The sequence below is a fragment of the Acipenser ruthenus genome, chromosome 10 (assembly GCF_902713425.1).
Source record: "Acipenser ruthenus chromosome 10, fAciRut3.2 maternal haplotype, whole genome shotgun sequence".
Classification (NCBI taxonomy): Eukaryota; Metazoa; Chordata; class Actinopteri; order Acipenseriformes; family Acipenseridae; genus Acipenser; species Acipenser ruthenus.
This window is the reverse complement of record NC_081198.1, coordinates 39,948,869-39,964,197: the sequence shown is the minus strand read 5'-3', so window position 1 is coordinate 39,964,197 and position 15,329 is coordinate 39,948,869. Positions and strand designations below refer to the sequence as shown.

At 36.1% G+C, this 15,329-nt stretch overlaps 1 protein-coding gene across 1 annotated transcript in view; it reads right to left on the bottom strand.

Annotated features, from left to right (window-relative positions):
• LOC117412319 (dual 3',5'-cyclic-AMP and -GMP phosphodiesterase 11A) overlaps positions 1-15,329 on the bottom strand; it is a 72,132-nt gene that overhangs the window by 32,547 nt on the left and 24,256 nt on the right. The window contains exons 3-9 of the mRNA XM_034020605.3: positions 11,440-11,529; positions 10,328-10,468; positions 9,585-9,649; positions 7,479-7,611; positions 6,057-6,132; positions 1,564-1,631; positions 713-805 (exon numbers count right to left, since the gene is read on the bottom strand). Coding sequence (XP_033876496.1) covers positions 713-805; positions 1,564-1,631; positions 6,057-6,132; positions 7,479-7,611; positions 9,585-9,649; positions 10,328-10,468; positions 11,440-11,529 — 666 coding nt within the window. The remainder of the gene's footprint in view (positions 1-712; positions 806-1,563; positions 1,632-6,056; positions 6,133-7,478; positions 7,612-9,584; positions 9,650-10,327; positions 10,469-11,439; positions 11,530-15,329) is intronic.

Genomic DNA, 15,329 nt, shown 5'->3' with positions numbered 1-15,329 from the left:
ACTTGAAGACTTCTTTTCAGATAATAAAGAACCTTTGTTGCAGTAACTTTGCACCTGGCTTGCACTCGGCTCTGACTGAGGAGACTGAGATCCTGTCACGCTATGTTTAGTGGCGGTGTCCCTTCACGTGTATTTTTTTTACAGTTTATGCATTTCTTATTTGATAAAGTAAACTCATGTTTATTCAGACCTGTCAAGGGCTCTGATCTGCATGCTTCTTCTCCTTGTAATGCTTCCCCTGCACAAAATATTGTTTTTTAAAGAAAGGTAATAAATAGCATAAGGAGGACTCCATATAGGTTTGCATTGCTTATGAGTTCTTGAACAGATTCATTTTTCTTCATATTTTTTTTGTTATCAATATGGTGCTGATGAAAGCTGCTAGGTTGACAGCACTGACGACTAAATGTTCTCCACAGGCGGTACAGCTCAGGAGTAATTAACCCTGCACATGAGGTTGAGAATACAACCTGGTCTCTATAACTGTCAAGTACTTGGCCAAAGTCCATTAGGGTCTGATCTGAGACCGACCCAGAACCCTTGCAAAGGTCTTCAAATAGCTTTCCATTTCTACTGAGCTCAGATTAAATCCAACCCACAACTATGAGATGACAGCCTGCATATCCAATTGTTACCCTTACGCACTCTTTGTACTATATCAGTGGGTTTCTAATAAAACAGAAATGTCATGTGAAAAATATTCTGTCCTTACATCCAATGCTACTGACTGTTTTGCCCAGGATTTCTTCACTTGGTCATACATTATTGTGTTGTTGATGCCAAGACCACAGAAGATAACGAATGCCTGTGGGAAGCAGCAAAAGTGTTTTGTTAGGGTCTAAAAATGTGTACATGTACTTCAGTGCTATAAAACAGGCAGGTTTAATATGTAGATAATACATATGCACAATAAGTAACACATACACATAAATATTACACTGGGGGAAAGCTTTCCTTTGGCAAGGATTTGACTATTAGCTACAAACAATGATCTTTACTGCAAGGCCATTTACAGGGACAGTACATACAATCGAGTTACCAAACCACAAATAAACAAACCAGGGGATTGTATGTTTTTTCCTTGTTTGTCTTAGAATGGAAATTAAAAAGTGCTCATAATGATTTGAAGATTAAATCACGCCAATTGAATTATTTACATATTGTGGTACTATTTGTAAATTGCATTATTCTTCTTCTGTAGTTTTTGCCAACTGTTATAAACCTTAACCAGTTGCAACTGTATTACAGTATGAAATGGTAACACTTTAGGCAGGCTTTGTTAATTAACAATCAATGATAAATCCACAATAGTTGGATATACTGTAGTTGATCAATCAAAATATGTGTTACTACCCTCTAGTTAGTAAGTAATAAAGCTTAACAATGTTAACACTTATGAATGCTATATGAAAGCATTATATACAGTAGTAACGCACAATTCATGAATAGTAGCATTAATTTAGCATTAATTTACAACTCTTAAATCAAGTAGTCCCAGTACATTTTTATGCTGGAATTGGCACCAGAATCACAGTGCTAAGCAAAATATGGGGGGAAAAATACCTCAAAGAGCCGCTGGTCAGCATCATCAAAAGGTTTCCCATCAAGTCTGTTTAAAACTTGAGCCACTCCTGTGTTAGAAACAAAATGCATTTCGGGTTATTTAGGAATTTCATGTATACATAATATAACCCCTTCTTTTTAATCATTACCACTTGTTCAGTATGACTGCTTCTGTTTCATATACTCAGGACCCCAGTCACTTAAAAGTAACACCCACACATTCATTAAATAGAGTTATTCAGCAAACAGTCCTCCAGCACACTTTCAAAATTAGGAAGCGCTTTGCTATCAATGACTCAGAATGAATGTTAAATACTAGAATACATGAAGTTTCTATGCTTTATTGTATGGCAGCTGTATCTAGTTGTATGTACAGTACACATGGGTTAGATTGTCAAATATATTTACTTGTCATTTAAAAAACGGCAATTCTAATGCAAAAAATAAACAACAGTCTATTTACAAGCACCTACAAGCACCTAAATGAGATGTCTAAACTGTTTACACATGTAGTTTTGTAACCATAGAGACATTTTAGAGTAAAGAGCTTTGAGAATCAATTCTAGGCCATTGTTTTTGTCAGTTTTATTTTTTGCTAAATATACAACAAAGCAGAACTATAAGCCAAAAATACATACAACAAAAAGAAAACAAAAACACAAATTAACTGCTACTGAAGACAAGGCAGACAATACACATTGTTATTTGTGGTTAGTTGTGTTTGCTTGCTGATCTGCATGAGTCAGTCCTGAAAAGGGGACCTAATTCTGTTAAAAAATAAAATAAGTCTGCCTTTGCATGCTGCACTCCAGCACAGTGGTATATGAGTGATGAGTCTGGTTGGGGTTATAAACCCATAACCACTAGAATCTGACCGATAGTTTATTGATTGTTGATGTTAAATAACGCATGTGTTCAAAGAAAAAATAAGCACTCCATTTTTTTCCATCCAGAATAAAAAAGCAAATAGCTTAAAATGCCCTTTTCACCTTATTATTTTAGCAGTGGTTCAGAGTGGTTCTGAATTCTTTTTGCAGTGGTTCAGAGTGGATCTGAATTCTTTTTGCAGTGGTTCAGAGTGGATCTGAATTCTTTTTGCAGTGGTTCAGAGTGGTTCTGAATTCTTTTTGCAGTGGTTCAGAGTGGTTCTGAATTCTTTTTGCAGTGGTTCAGAGTGGATCTGAATTCTTTTTGCAGTGGTTCAGAGTGGTTCTGAATTCTTTTTGCAGTGGTTCAGAGTGGTTCTGAATTCTTTTTGCAGTGGTTCAGAGTGGATCTGAATTATTTTTGCAGTGGTTCAGAGTGGTTATGAATTATTTTGCTCCAGTATTGCGTTTTAATAGAGCAGGTGGAGCCATCAGAGTTGAAAGGTAAACAGTCTTATATTACTTTCTTGGATTCAACAGAGACATTTAATTATGTTATTTATAGAGAAAGATTATAACAGAATATTGGAGAAACAGAACTCAAAACCTCTCAGTGTCCTATCAACTATACTGAATCTAAATCAAATAGTAAAGGCATAAAATCTACAATACTATTTTGCATGTGTATGATTCTCTGTAAAGCCAATTGCCAGTATGCTGATTAATTTATGACGGTGGTATTTGTCTGGTATTTTTGTTTAATTAACCCACTTTAAAACACCAGCACGACCCTTGAAGCGTCAAAATGTTGTTTTGAGCACCTAGGTTTTCTTTACATTTTACATTTTTATTTTTAAATTGAACCATTTTTGTGCTTGTGTGGCTGCTGTAGTGCAGTAATATAATTAGAATGACTTTAATTTCTGGCTCTGATAACTTCCACCCACGTTGTACTGAGTGACAGCTCATCACCCTGAAGCTGACCTTCGGAATCGGCATGATGTCTCCTTTCAACTTCACTGGCTTCCCAACCTTCTCTTCTGATTCTGTTTTACCAAAAGGGAACTAATGATTTCCAGATGGGGCTCTCTGTGGTATTAAACAAGAGCCCAGTTCTGTCTGTACACTAAAATCCAAGAAATGCTGAACCAGTGAGCCAGGTTAGGCAACCAATCAGGTGAAAAATGTCAGACTGTCTATGCAGTCTAGGATAAAATAATATAAGATCATCTCAAAGCATCTGTATCATTGATTTTGATGTTGCACCAAATCAGTTTATTTTTATTGGACAGCACCAGTAATGGAACTGTTTTGAGAGAATCATAGAATACAGCTGTGTACCACATATTAGGACAATAACTCAAAGTCATGAAAAGTCATGACTTCTATATTGCAGCACTATACAGCTATGGTCAAACGTTTTACATCACCCTATAGAATTAACTATAGTTTTACATCACCCTATAGAATTAACTAAGTTTGCTTCATAAAGTTGCTATTGAAACCTGCTGAATATTGACTTGCATACCACTTTGTAGTTTTCCATATACCGTATTACTTCGAATTAACGCCTCACTCAGGTATCAGCTTTTTAATAGACGCCGCCCTCGAAAAAACGCCGCTCTCAATAAAGAAATGTAAAGGATTTTTTTCTACCCGTGCTCAAAAAGTAAATAAAGAAATGTTCAACTCTGGCTATGTACATGTGATGCCCCGAAGAGACTGCAGCCTCCATCCAGCATGTAATACAAACTAATGTACACAGTAAGCAAATATTATTTTATGGACAACCCAAGATGAACTACTTGCAGCACAGCAGTCCTTCACGTCTTTTTATTTATTTATTTATTTTTCAAGCAATGTTCAGTGCCAACACAGCAGGAGATCAAACAAGGGCTGTCTGTTTACCTTGTCCTCAGCTTGGATGGTTAAAACTTAAACTCAAAGGAACTTAGAGCTTTGCCGGTCACTCTAATCGAAAGCTGGCTGAAGATATCTTCTTGTAGGGGGTTTAGTTGTTTTGTGTTTTATTCAATTGGTGCCGCTTCTAAAATGCCTTAAATCATATAATAAAATACTGCACTGTTCAAAAACCATAGTATTTCTGATAAATACTGACCTCAATTAAGTGCCACAGCTATTTTTAACAATTTAAAATAAACACTGCAGCGCTAACTGGAAGTAATACGGTACTTAATGAAAAATGTGATGTCATATACTGTACTACTATTATGGCTTCCGGTAGACTTTTGTGATATAATTTTGTAGTTTCTATGATTATATGACTTTAAATAAAATATCAAAATGATGTTCATATATATATATATATATATATATTTTTTTTTTTTTTTTTTTTTTAAATAATGTCTCAATCCAAAGATTCTAGATGATGCAAAACTTTTGGCCATAGCTGTAGATCAGTTTCAAGGTCTGTTGGAAAACATGGAACAAGTATTGAATAGCAGTTTGCTACGCATGAGGAATGACGGCTGTATTCATGTTATTTTTCTGAAAAGTGATTTAACATTGGATAGAAAAAACTGTTAGTTCCAAAAATGCAAGCACTGCTGTGATAGATGAAGGCTGCAATATGGTAGAGAAGTTAAGATTATTTTGTGTCAAAGCAAATGGCTGGCCAGCAGCACACGGCTGTATAAACAAGTCCTTTGATCTCCAGCCCTGACATGAAAGAAGTTTGCTCTTCGGGAGTCCACTGGGGTATAAAACTAGTTAACAGGTTTTTGCTTAGAAAATACAGCTGGTTTATGACGGGGTCATAAAGCTAATTTTCAAGGGGACCAAAGAACCAGGCTCTAAGACTACAGAGAGATCCAAAGAGATAGTGCCACTGAGATCAAAGTGTCTAGAGATAGGAACAAGGAAGATGACAAAAAACAGATGTATGGACCTTTGGGGCACTAGGGTCTGAAGACTGCACTGAGTTCAGAGATCTTCACACTAGATCACACACACACACACACACACACACACACACACACACACACACACACACACACACACATATAATGATAATGAGTTGTACCTTTTCTATTGGTTAAGTGTCAGAGAAAGAGGAGGAGAGAGACACCTATGCAGAAGGGTATTTAATGTCATGCAACAATTGTAAGAACGAGTATTCTGTGTCCTGTACCTGGGACCAGGCTCCCTGCATATTTCAATAAACCTAACAACTGACTGAAGAAAAGGACTCTGTGCAGTTTCTTGAATCTACCTACTCATCATCCTTTTTTTTAAAGTTACATCAAGGTCACCAATACATTTATTTTCATATAAGACACTGGAACTATTAATTACTTTTATTCGGGTTGTCTTTTTATGCAAAGTTACAAAGCTGAAAAGTAATTTTAGTTTCCTCACAGACTACCCCTAGGAGCTTCAGTTCATTTGGGAATCACAAGCATCAGAGCTACAGTGTATGAATATCTTTAAATAATCTCTGTAAAACCTCATCAGACTTGAGGCAAATTATATTGTAAATCCAAATCCAAATCAAAGTCTCTCACTTTAAGAAATGGGTATGTTTTCTGATCTGTCAGAATTTGGACCTACTGCACTCAGCCATCAACAATGTAACAGATCTGTTGGAAAAATACAACAGAAACTTACCAATTATTTGATGGTTACTGTTCCAAATAGGCACACAAAGGACAGAGCGTATATGAAAGCCAGAGAACTGATCAGCCTGAAAGAAAAAAGGGGTTATACAGTGCAGTCCCTCTATGAGCAGCACTAAAAGGAGTTATACAGTGCAATCCCTATATGAGCAACACCAAAATGGGTTATACAGTGTCCCTTTATGACCGGCACTAAATATTAAAATTGTGTGTACCATTGCCAACCTGTTTCGACATTACCTATGGAACAGTGGTAAACCTTTTGGTTAGGCATCTGTTATAAGAGGTTATATATCATCATCATCATCATCTTCAGCCTTTTTCAATACACTGATGGATGAAGGTCTCCCCAAGATTCTTCCACAAAAGTCTGTCTGCTGCGTCCCTCATCCACGTTGCTCCGGCGTGTTTCCTAATTTCATCTTGCCATCTTCCTGGAGGTCTTCTTCTTGGTCGCTTTATATCTCTTGGGATGCAGTCTAGTATCTCCTTGGTCCAGCGATGGTCTGTTCTTCTTGCTACATGTCCGGCCCACTGCCATTTCAGTTTTTTCACTCTTATAATAGCATTACATACTTGTGTTCACGTTCTTATCCATTCCTTCCTTTTCCTGTCTCTTACTGTTATTCCCAGCATGCATCTTTCCATACTCTGAGTCATTTGTAATTTGTGAGTCATTCTTGCATTGAGGGTCCAGGTTTCGCATCTGTAAGTTAGCACTGGCAGAATGCTTTGATCGAAGACTTTCCTCTTGAGGCATAAAGGTAGTTTCCCTTTCAGAACCATGCTTAATCTTCCAAAGGCACTCCAGCACATTTTTGCTCTTCAGTTGATTTTGCACATTTGGTTCTCCGTTGCTGAAACTAACTGTCCTAAGTATACATAGTTATCGACTTCTTCAAGTTTGATCCCATTGACTTCAAGTACCTGTGGAGTGATATATTTATTGAACATGACTTGAGTCTTCTTCAGGTTCATTTTTAAACCCGCTTTGATCCAGTGTTTTGAAAATGTCTTCTAGGGTGGCCATGAAGAGCTTTGGGGAAATTGTATCTCCTTGACAAACTCCTTTTTTAATCTTGACTTTGTCGCTGTTTTTATGGAGTCTTACTTACTTAGATATATATGAATGAGGCAGTGTGGTCCAGTGGTTAAAGTCCAGGGCTTGTAACCAGAAGGTCACTGGTTCAAATCCTACCCCTGCCACTGACTGACTCACTGTGTGACCCAGAGCAAGTCACTTAACCGCCTTGTGCTCCTAGTGCTCCATCCTGTGGATGAGATGTTAAATCAATGTCCTATTGTAAGTGACTCTGCATATAATGCACAGGTCACAGTCTACCTCTGTAAAGCGCTTTGTGATGGTGGTCCACTATGAAAGGCATATATATATATATATATATAGCTAACTTACTTCTGCATCAAAGCGAGGGTCCTGATATGCATCACTGATGTTAACTGGAAGACCAGTGGAAGCGACAAGCTCAGCTATGCTGTTGTTAATCAGCCAGTCCGAGTATGAAGACTTCTCCAAGCTGTCTTTGAAACTTGGCACGGGAGTGTTCCAAACAAAGGAGAAAGGAATACATTAGGATGACCATTTTAAATAATATAAAATAAGAAACCAGAGTGTCATTCACATCTTCAAATTCTAAAGTAAATGTTTGTTGTCAACGCACAGGGTTTTACGTCAAGGTTATGTGCAAGTTAGTGGTGTTTTAAAATTATTATTAGCTGGTGTGTAGAAAGCTTTGGATGCACAGGCAGCTTGCCTACATTAACATGTAGGTTTAAATACAGACCAGTTCTGTTATAATAAATAGGTGATAAACACTCTTTGCAAAACATTCAGTTTGGTCTAGGTGTTTGGGAACATTTATTAGCTGTAGTTTTTGAATAGTGGCGTGTTCTCTCAGCATGTGGCAGAAATAAGGTTTCTGCGCCACAGGCTCCACAAATGCCTTACATCTTAGTTGAAGCATCGCCTCCCATTAATCATAAGACTTCTTTTTCCAGAAGGAATGCTACCCAAATCATTAATATTTCACAGTGTGAATCCAGCTTGGTCTTAATGTGAAAAGTGGTATATACCAAACCGTTTTATAATTCAGTGTCTTGAGAAATGTGCTTTATACCAACATAAAAGTACCATGTATACACACACACACATTGGTAATTTACTGCATTTCACCACTGTGTTTCCCTGTTTAGTGATGGTGAGAGCACAGAGACGATTTTATCTATAAAACAGTAACATTAACAGAAGAGTTCAGTGACTTCTAATATTACAGAGTTACAATTGGTATCTAAAAATTCAATACAACATGGTAGCACCAGGGGGGTTGATATTGTGGTGGGCTTACTGCCCCTATGCCACCAAAAATCTTATTTATCAGAGAATTCATTCTTAAACCCTGCTCCGAAAAAAAAAAGAAAGGCAAACGTCTTCAAAGTCACAGACGGCTTCAGCTCCATTAGCAATCAAATTTCAGAGCTGCAACAGATTTCTAGGAAAGTAATATGCAATGTGTTTTCCCTGAGAATCTAAATATAAAAAAGATAGCAAATGTTCTCTTTGAGATTTTATCCTCCCAAAGGCCAAATATGAAAATGCAGAAGGAACCACTACAAAAAAAGAAAATAAAAAATGACTAGCAATAATTTTGGCTGTGGTTTCATCTGTGTAATTAAAAAAACAAATCATTTTTTTCTTTAGCTATATTTGTAAGAGGAATAACTTTACAAATGCAATGTAACAACCCTAAAGAGACTGTGCTTTGAAGCAGGAAACAATGGGAAATGCTTATGAACAATTAAACTGGTAAACTGCTTAACACATTAAGAAAGATTGCTACCTATTGATATGGTTGTAGAACAGTACATTATATACTCATATGCTCCTGAAAATACACTAGTGCAACTGAGAGGTTTTTTTTTAATTGCTGCTGTTTTGTGCAGTACACAAGAGAGGCAAGCCTATCAGAAATCCGCCATTGTGGTGTGCTCCAGTTCTTATCAGTCCATCATTCAGTTCCGCACTTTTTCATATGGGTCCCTGTGGGGTATTCTAATAACCAGCTTGTATGTAATTGGTGTTGCTATGTCAATCTATATAGCTACAATGAACTAATAGAACATTGTTGAGTTCTAGAACTGTACATTAACTTGTGTTAGATCAAAACGGTCTGTGTAAATATAAGGGCCTAGCCAGTCTGACAGAACAGTTTTCACACACTGTTGTACTATCTGAGTACAGATCTGCTCAGGGCTCTGGAAGCATGCCACTTCCTATCTGGTACTGAAGGAGTATCTGCTATTTGACCTCCCACTGTGCCTCCACAGACTATCAGTAAAAAAAGCTCCCGGGGTCCTTGCAATACATAAGCCCTGCTTTGGGTAATTAATGTAATCTAATTCACATTTCACAAGCGAATCGGTTGCTTTGAAGCAGACAAGGCAAGCAATAAATCAGCTTGACAAAAAACATCAATTGAAGTGTCAAGGTGGACATGGGCCATACCTGCTGTCAGCGTCAGCACTGCATTTCGGAGACAGAAGCTCAAAGGATTTGGTAAACTTCACCACCTGCCATTAAAAAATGATAAACTTTTTTTTTTTATTGAAAATACTAGCATTAAATATCTTGTGATAATCAGAAGCTGGCTTGCTTTAGATAAAGTAATGCTGTAAAGTAAACTTTGAATTGTATCGTTTATATTTTATACTAGTATTTTAATATTTTAATGGAATGTACCTATCACTAAATCTTGGAAAAATTATGAAGAAAAAAAAACACAATTGGTCCAAAAGCAAGGAAATATGTATACAGTATGTTAAAATTGACTATAAATGCATCTTAAAAAGTACTTTGTTGAGACCATTCTCCATTGTTATAATGTAATCAAACTAAATAGTTTTTTTCCCCCATTTCTCAAACTTTCTAATAACAATTTAGGATCAGTACAAAATAGTACATGTTAATATGTACCCTACTTATAAACTTTTATTATCTTAACCCGATCCCTTTGGTTTTATTCTGCCACATATCCACCAACGTTATCTCAACTCACATTAACTGTCCTGTGTACACATGGACATTCTGGCGTTTAATTTTCAATAAATCAGTAAGCTTAGTGTTCCTTTCAAACTGTGTTTAAAAAAGCTGCTACAGTCATTAGATGATCGGGTTATTTTGGTATAACAGGCTAATAGTCCCCCCTTCCTCTAATGTTAATGAGGTTTTAAGGAAGCTTTACTGCATACTGGTGACTCGATATCTTCAAGGAGTTGCACAGAGCACCGTTCACATTTCAACAACGTCTGCGCACGGTGCATGATCTTCCGGACAATTTTCTCCAAATCCGTCTGCTCTTCAAATAAGTCATTGACAACTTCAAGCAAGGCCTGTTTGTATAATACAATAAAACATTGGCTTTGTTAAACATGGACAGTCTTCAAAGGATATTTGAAAAATCTAACTATCCATGCAGTCTTGCATTTATGTTTTATATGTAACTATAACAAGTATAAACCGCCAGCCAATCAGCGGCTATGTAGAGGATACCATTTTGACAGCTCAAAAGAACAATTCAGTAATGGAGGTATTTAATACAGAGCAAGAAAATCTGGCTTCTTATCAAGTGGGTGGGGGTAGAGTGATCAAGGGTATCCAGGGCATCAGTAATCTTTATTTTTATTAATTATATATATTAACAAAATTACTATTTCTACAATAAAGAAAATAAAAAAATCTTGGTGTTTCAGTTGATACAATCCTCAGCTTTCCTGTTTATGTCTGTGTCTATGAAAGACCTCTCTTACGTACTTCTCTCAGATAACTAACTGTTGGTATTACTTTTATCAAGACTCCTTCAGATTCAGTTCTCAGTTGTAGAAGACGGATTATTGTTTTTCATTGTCAGAAAGACTTGCACTGTGCCCTACTGCCCAGGTTATCTTTCTCAGTATAAGCTGTAATGTAAACAGAAGCCTAGAGCTCCGGCTAAACACACTAGTAACTTCCCCTTCACTGTCTCTGCACATCAAAGACCAATAAAATGACAAGCCAAATAAAATATGTGGAAGCCTGGCTGATGAGAAGCTAGCATCCCTGTGATTTAGATGTAGGCTATGTCAGGCTCCTTGCTAGCTCAATATCTGCTGCCCACTCTATAGATTTTACACTAAAATATGTCAGGATAACGCCTGTTTAGTCCATCAAAGAAGCATACGTTTCTTTAACATTTAGCATTGTGACAGTGAGTGGGTCGCGAGGGGATCAATATTGAACCCCATTAATAGCAGTGAGTGATGACGAGCTTGACAATGTGGGTGTAATAGAAAGCCGCTGTCCAAGGTGCTGGTATCTCTCTTACTCTGCTTCTGTCATATTCTTTCCTGGAGGCTGCAAAAAGCTGGGCATTGGATATGGCAATCCCACAGAAAGGAAGATACATCTCTAGCACCTGTTGACAGACAGAGGGACAGTATTACCAGTTGGAAAGCAGGAATGAATGATCTAGAACTATTTCATTATATTATGCTTAGCGGTGCATTCAAAATATGTCCAAAAATAAATGGTAAGGTTTGCATGTTATTGCCATGTAATTCCATTAGCATGTAATTCATATTGAATGAGGGAAGAACTGTGTTGATTGTCTGGGTTCATTATGAGTAAGAATAGTTGATACTCTAAAATAATTTTTACTTAAGATATTATATTTCAGTGGAAGGGAATATAGTGCTATAAATGTAATTTACTGTAATTAAAAATGTACGTTAAATTAAAATTTACAGTAGTTTGAATAAAGATTTGTCCTGATCTTCTCCATTAGTTTAATCCCAGTATTACTAAAAAAGAAATGTTGCTATATTACACAAACACTTGTCAGTGTGTGTTGTGTTATGATTTTGTACAATACAATGAGGAATAATGCCAGGATTTTTAAAGGTATCTAACAAGAAGACAATAATTCCCTATGTAAAATCTATTCCAACCAGCCTCTCAAATTACATTTTCATGGCTGTGTTGTATAACAGATCGTCAATAGCAATGCATTTCAGCAAATGCAACTGATGTTAATGGCCTGTGGCCGAGGTGGGGAGCGATCACCCTATTTTTCCTTTAATTCCAATGAAAAGCTTGTCACATCCACCCACAGATTATATTATGATGAAGGTCATGTTTGTAGAAATGTTTTAACCCTTTCTCCTCGCTGAAGGCAATGCAAATGTACATAAAAACACAAATATATACATATATGCCATCCTCCTGACTGTCATTGTTTTAATGATATTAAATGTTGCATATATTGCAATAATGCATAAACTTAATTTTATATAAAAGGTCACGTTACAATATCATATCCCATGTATGCTATTCATTATATGAATGCATCTGCAGAAAGCAGTACTGTATATTGAAGTTGAATACATATTAGAAATTTAGCCTTTTCATCTGTATGGGCTCTTAAAAACAATATCCAGGTATTATTTATTATTTATTTCTTAGCAGACTCCCTTATCCAGGGCGACTTACAATTGTTACAAGATATCACATTATTTTTACATACAATTACCCATTTATACAGTTGGGTTTTTACTGGAGCAATCTAGGTAGAGTACCTTGCTCAAGGGTACAGCAGCAGTGTCCCCCCACCTGGGATTGAACCCACGACCCTCCAGTCAAGAGTCCAGAGCCCTAACCACTACTCCACACTGCTGCCCCGTTATATATTTAATTATATATTTAGCCCAGCATGCAACTATCTGTTATTGGTGGATTTCAATTTGTTTTTATAGATAAAGGAATAACATATTGTACCAGATGTGAAGACCCCATTGTGTACAGTCTGTCTCATTGCCCAGTCCCTGACCACATTCCGGCGCCTCCTTAAGACTCACCTCTTCAAACAGCACCTGTAGAACTCCTCTGTTGTATCCTGGGACACTATCACCCTTCATTTAAATATGCTTTATTTTGCTCTTATCTGCCCCCTATTTTACTGCATTTAATCCTGTACCTCAGAATATTGTAATCTCCCAAGTGTTTAATCTGTAGTATTTTGTACTTAATCATATCCTGATGTAACTATCACTACTTAATCATATCCTGATGTAACTTTCACTATTATCTGCTGTATTATTGAATTGTGGTTTGTCACACTTGAGAATTATTGTATTTCTTGTTCTTATTGTATGACTTATATTGTAACACTTGAATGTATTTGTATTTGCTTGCGATTGTAAATCGCCCTGGATAAGGGCGTCTGCTAAGAAATAAATAATAATAATAATAATTAGTATAGTGTTAAAACAATGTGGCAGTGAAACAGTTCATATTGACTAGCCAACACCTGTAATTAAACTTTAATGAGATAATCATTGATCACTATCATGTGTTAGCTGTGTCTATCATGCAGAAACCTATAAAGTAACATGGCTTAATTGGTTTGACCTTATAGACGATACTGGGTCAGTGGCCAATGTCAAGGCCATACTGCATAACCCGCTAATATGAAGTCAGTACCTCAGATGTTCTCTGAGATATAAGGCTTAGACAGTGCAGAGCAAGCTTATCTATAAAATTACTGCCAACTATTGTCCTTGCACGATATCCATGCTTGAACTTGGGGATTATAAAATGCAGTTGTATATCAAATACAAAGTTGCTTGATTTTTATCAACTGGAAACCATTAAGTCACTTTACCCATATGACAGCCTTAGTAGAATTTTCATAACACTGAAAACATGACATACAGCGTGAGCCATTGAAAAAGTGCCGAAGGAGGTGGCAGTTATACAAAAAATATACAAAAAATATTTTCCTCAAGGGAAAGATGAATTATTCAGGTGGTCTCAACACAAAACTAACACTCAAAATTGGTCAAATTGGTTTGTAAGGTTTAAAATAAACATGTAATATTGTATTCTGTGTATAGATATGCACTTGGAAGGAGTCCAATCCTGGTGTGAACAATCTTTCAGTAATGAAATAACTGTGTAATTCCAATAATTCTAAAAGTAGAATTGCCTGATTCATTATAAAAATGAACAAAGTTACCACACCCTACAGGCTGCTTGAGCTTGGGAGAAGACCATCAATAAAAAATAAATACATTTATCCTGATATTTACCACAATATAAAAGCACAGCAATAACTATCTGCAGAGAAGTTTTCACATGCCGTCACTAGCATGTGCAGCTGAACTACAATGAGTAGTGGTAATTGCTCTGACTTAAATCAGGGATAAGAGGACAGTTAAATGGATTTTCTGATGTTAGGACCAGCCAAAAGGATAAAAAGGTGACCCCAGGGAATTTTCATAACCTGAGTTTCCCTGTTAAACATTCCTAATGACCTTCTGCTGAGCTTAAGGAGGATATTCATAAGCAGGGTTGCATGTTTTAAGACTGCCTACAGCAACTATTATTATTATTATTATTATTATTATTATTATTATTATTATTATTATTATTATTATTATTATTATTATTATTATTAGCAGTAGTAGTATTTATTTACTACTCCTTGCACATTTTTATTCACCTTTGGTAATGCTCCTTATGAGATTTATTATTCATTGCTGAAGTCACCCAGTAGGACTCATCAAACCCAGCTATGGTGAGCCTAAATAAACTGCTAAACTGTATTAAGTAGAATGCCAGTACCTAAGTAAAAGGTTACAGGTATTGAAATAATTAAATAAATCTTACATGCTGTGCATTTTGTTAGCTAACCCTTATAAAAGTTTACCATAGTAAACATATCATAGTGAAAGAATGGTAAAGCATATGTGAGAGCTGTTAAGAGAGGTGTGGTGATACATATTAAAAACATGGCAAACCATGGTAAACTATGGTAAATGCTTCATATAAGCACTGGAAAACTGCAAAATTACCAGGCAAATCCCGTGTTTTATTTATTTATTTATTTATTTATTTATTTATTTATTTATTTACTGTGAATTAACATCCAATAAGGATCTTTAAATGTACTTATAGCCAAGTGATTATAATTTTCTCCTCAGGATCGATCCAAGGATGGTTCATTGGGTCATAATAATGAGGATTAAAATGTCACACAGTTATTTATGTCTTATACAACCTTTTTATTATCATTATTAAAAGTACCAATAAAAATCTTAAGGTCAGGAAATGCTGGGTATTTTGGAGCTGATTACAGCAATTAATAATTAATTTGAAATAAAACATTATGCATTGAAGCTTAACAATGAATGTATTCCACAGCATAGCATATTAATT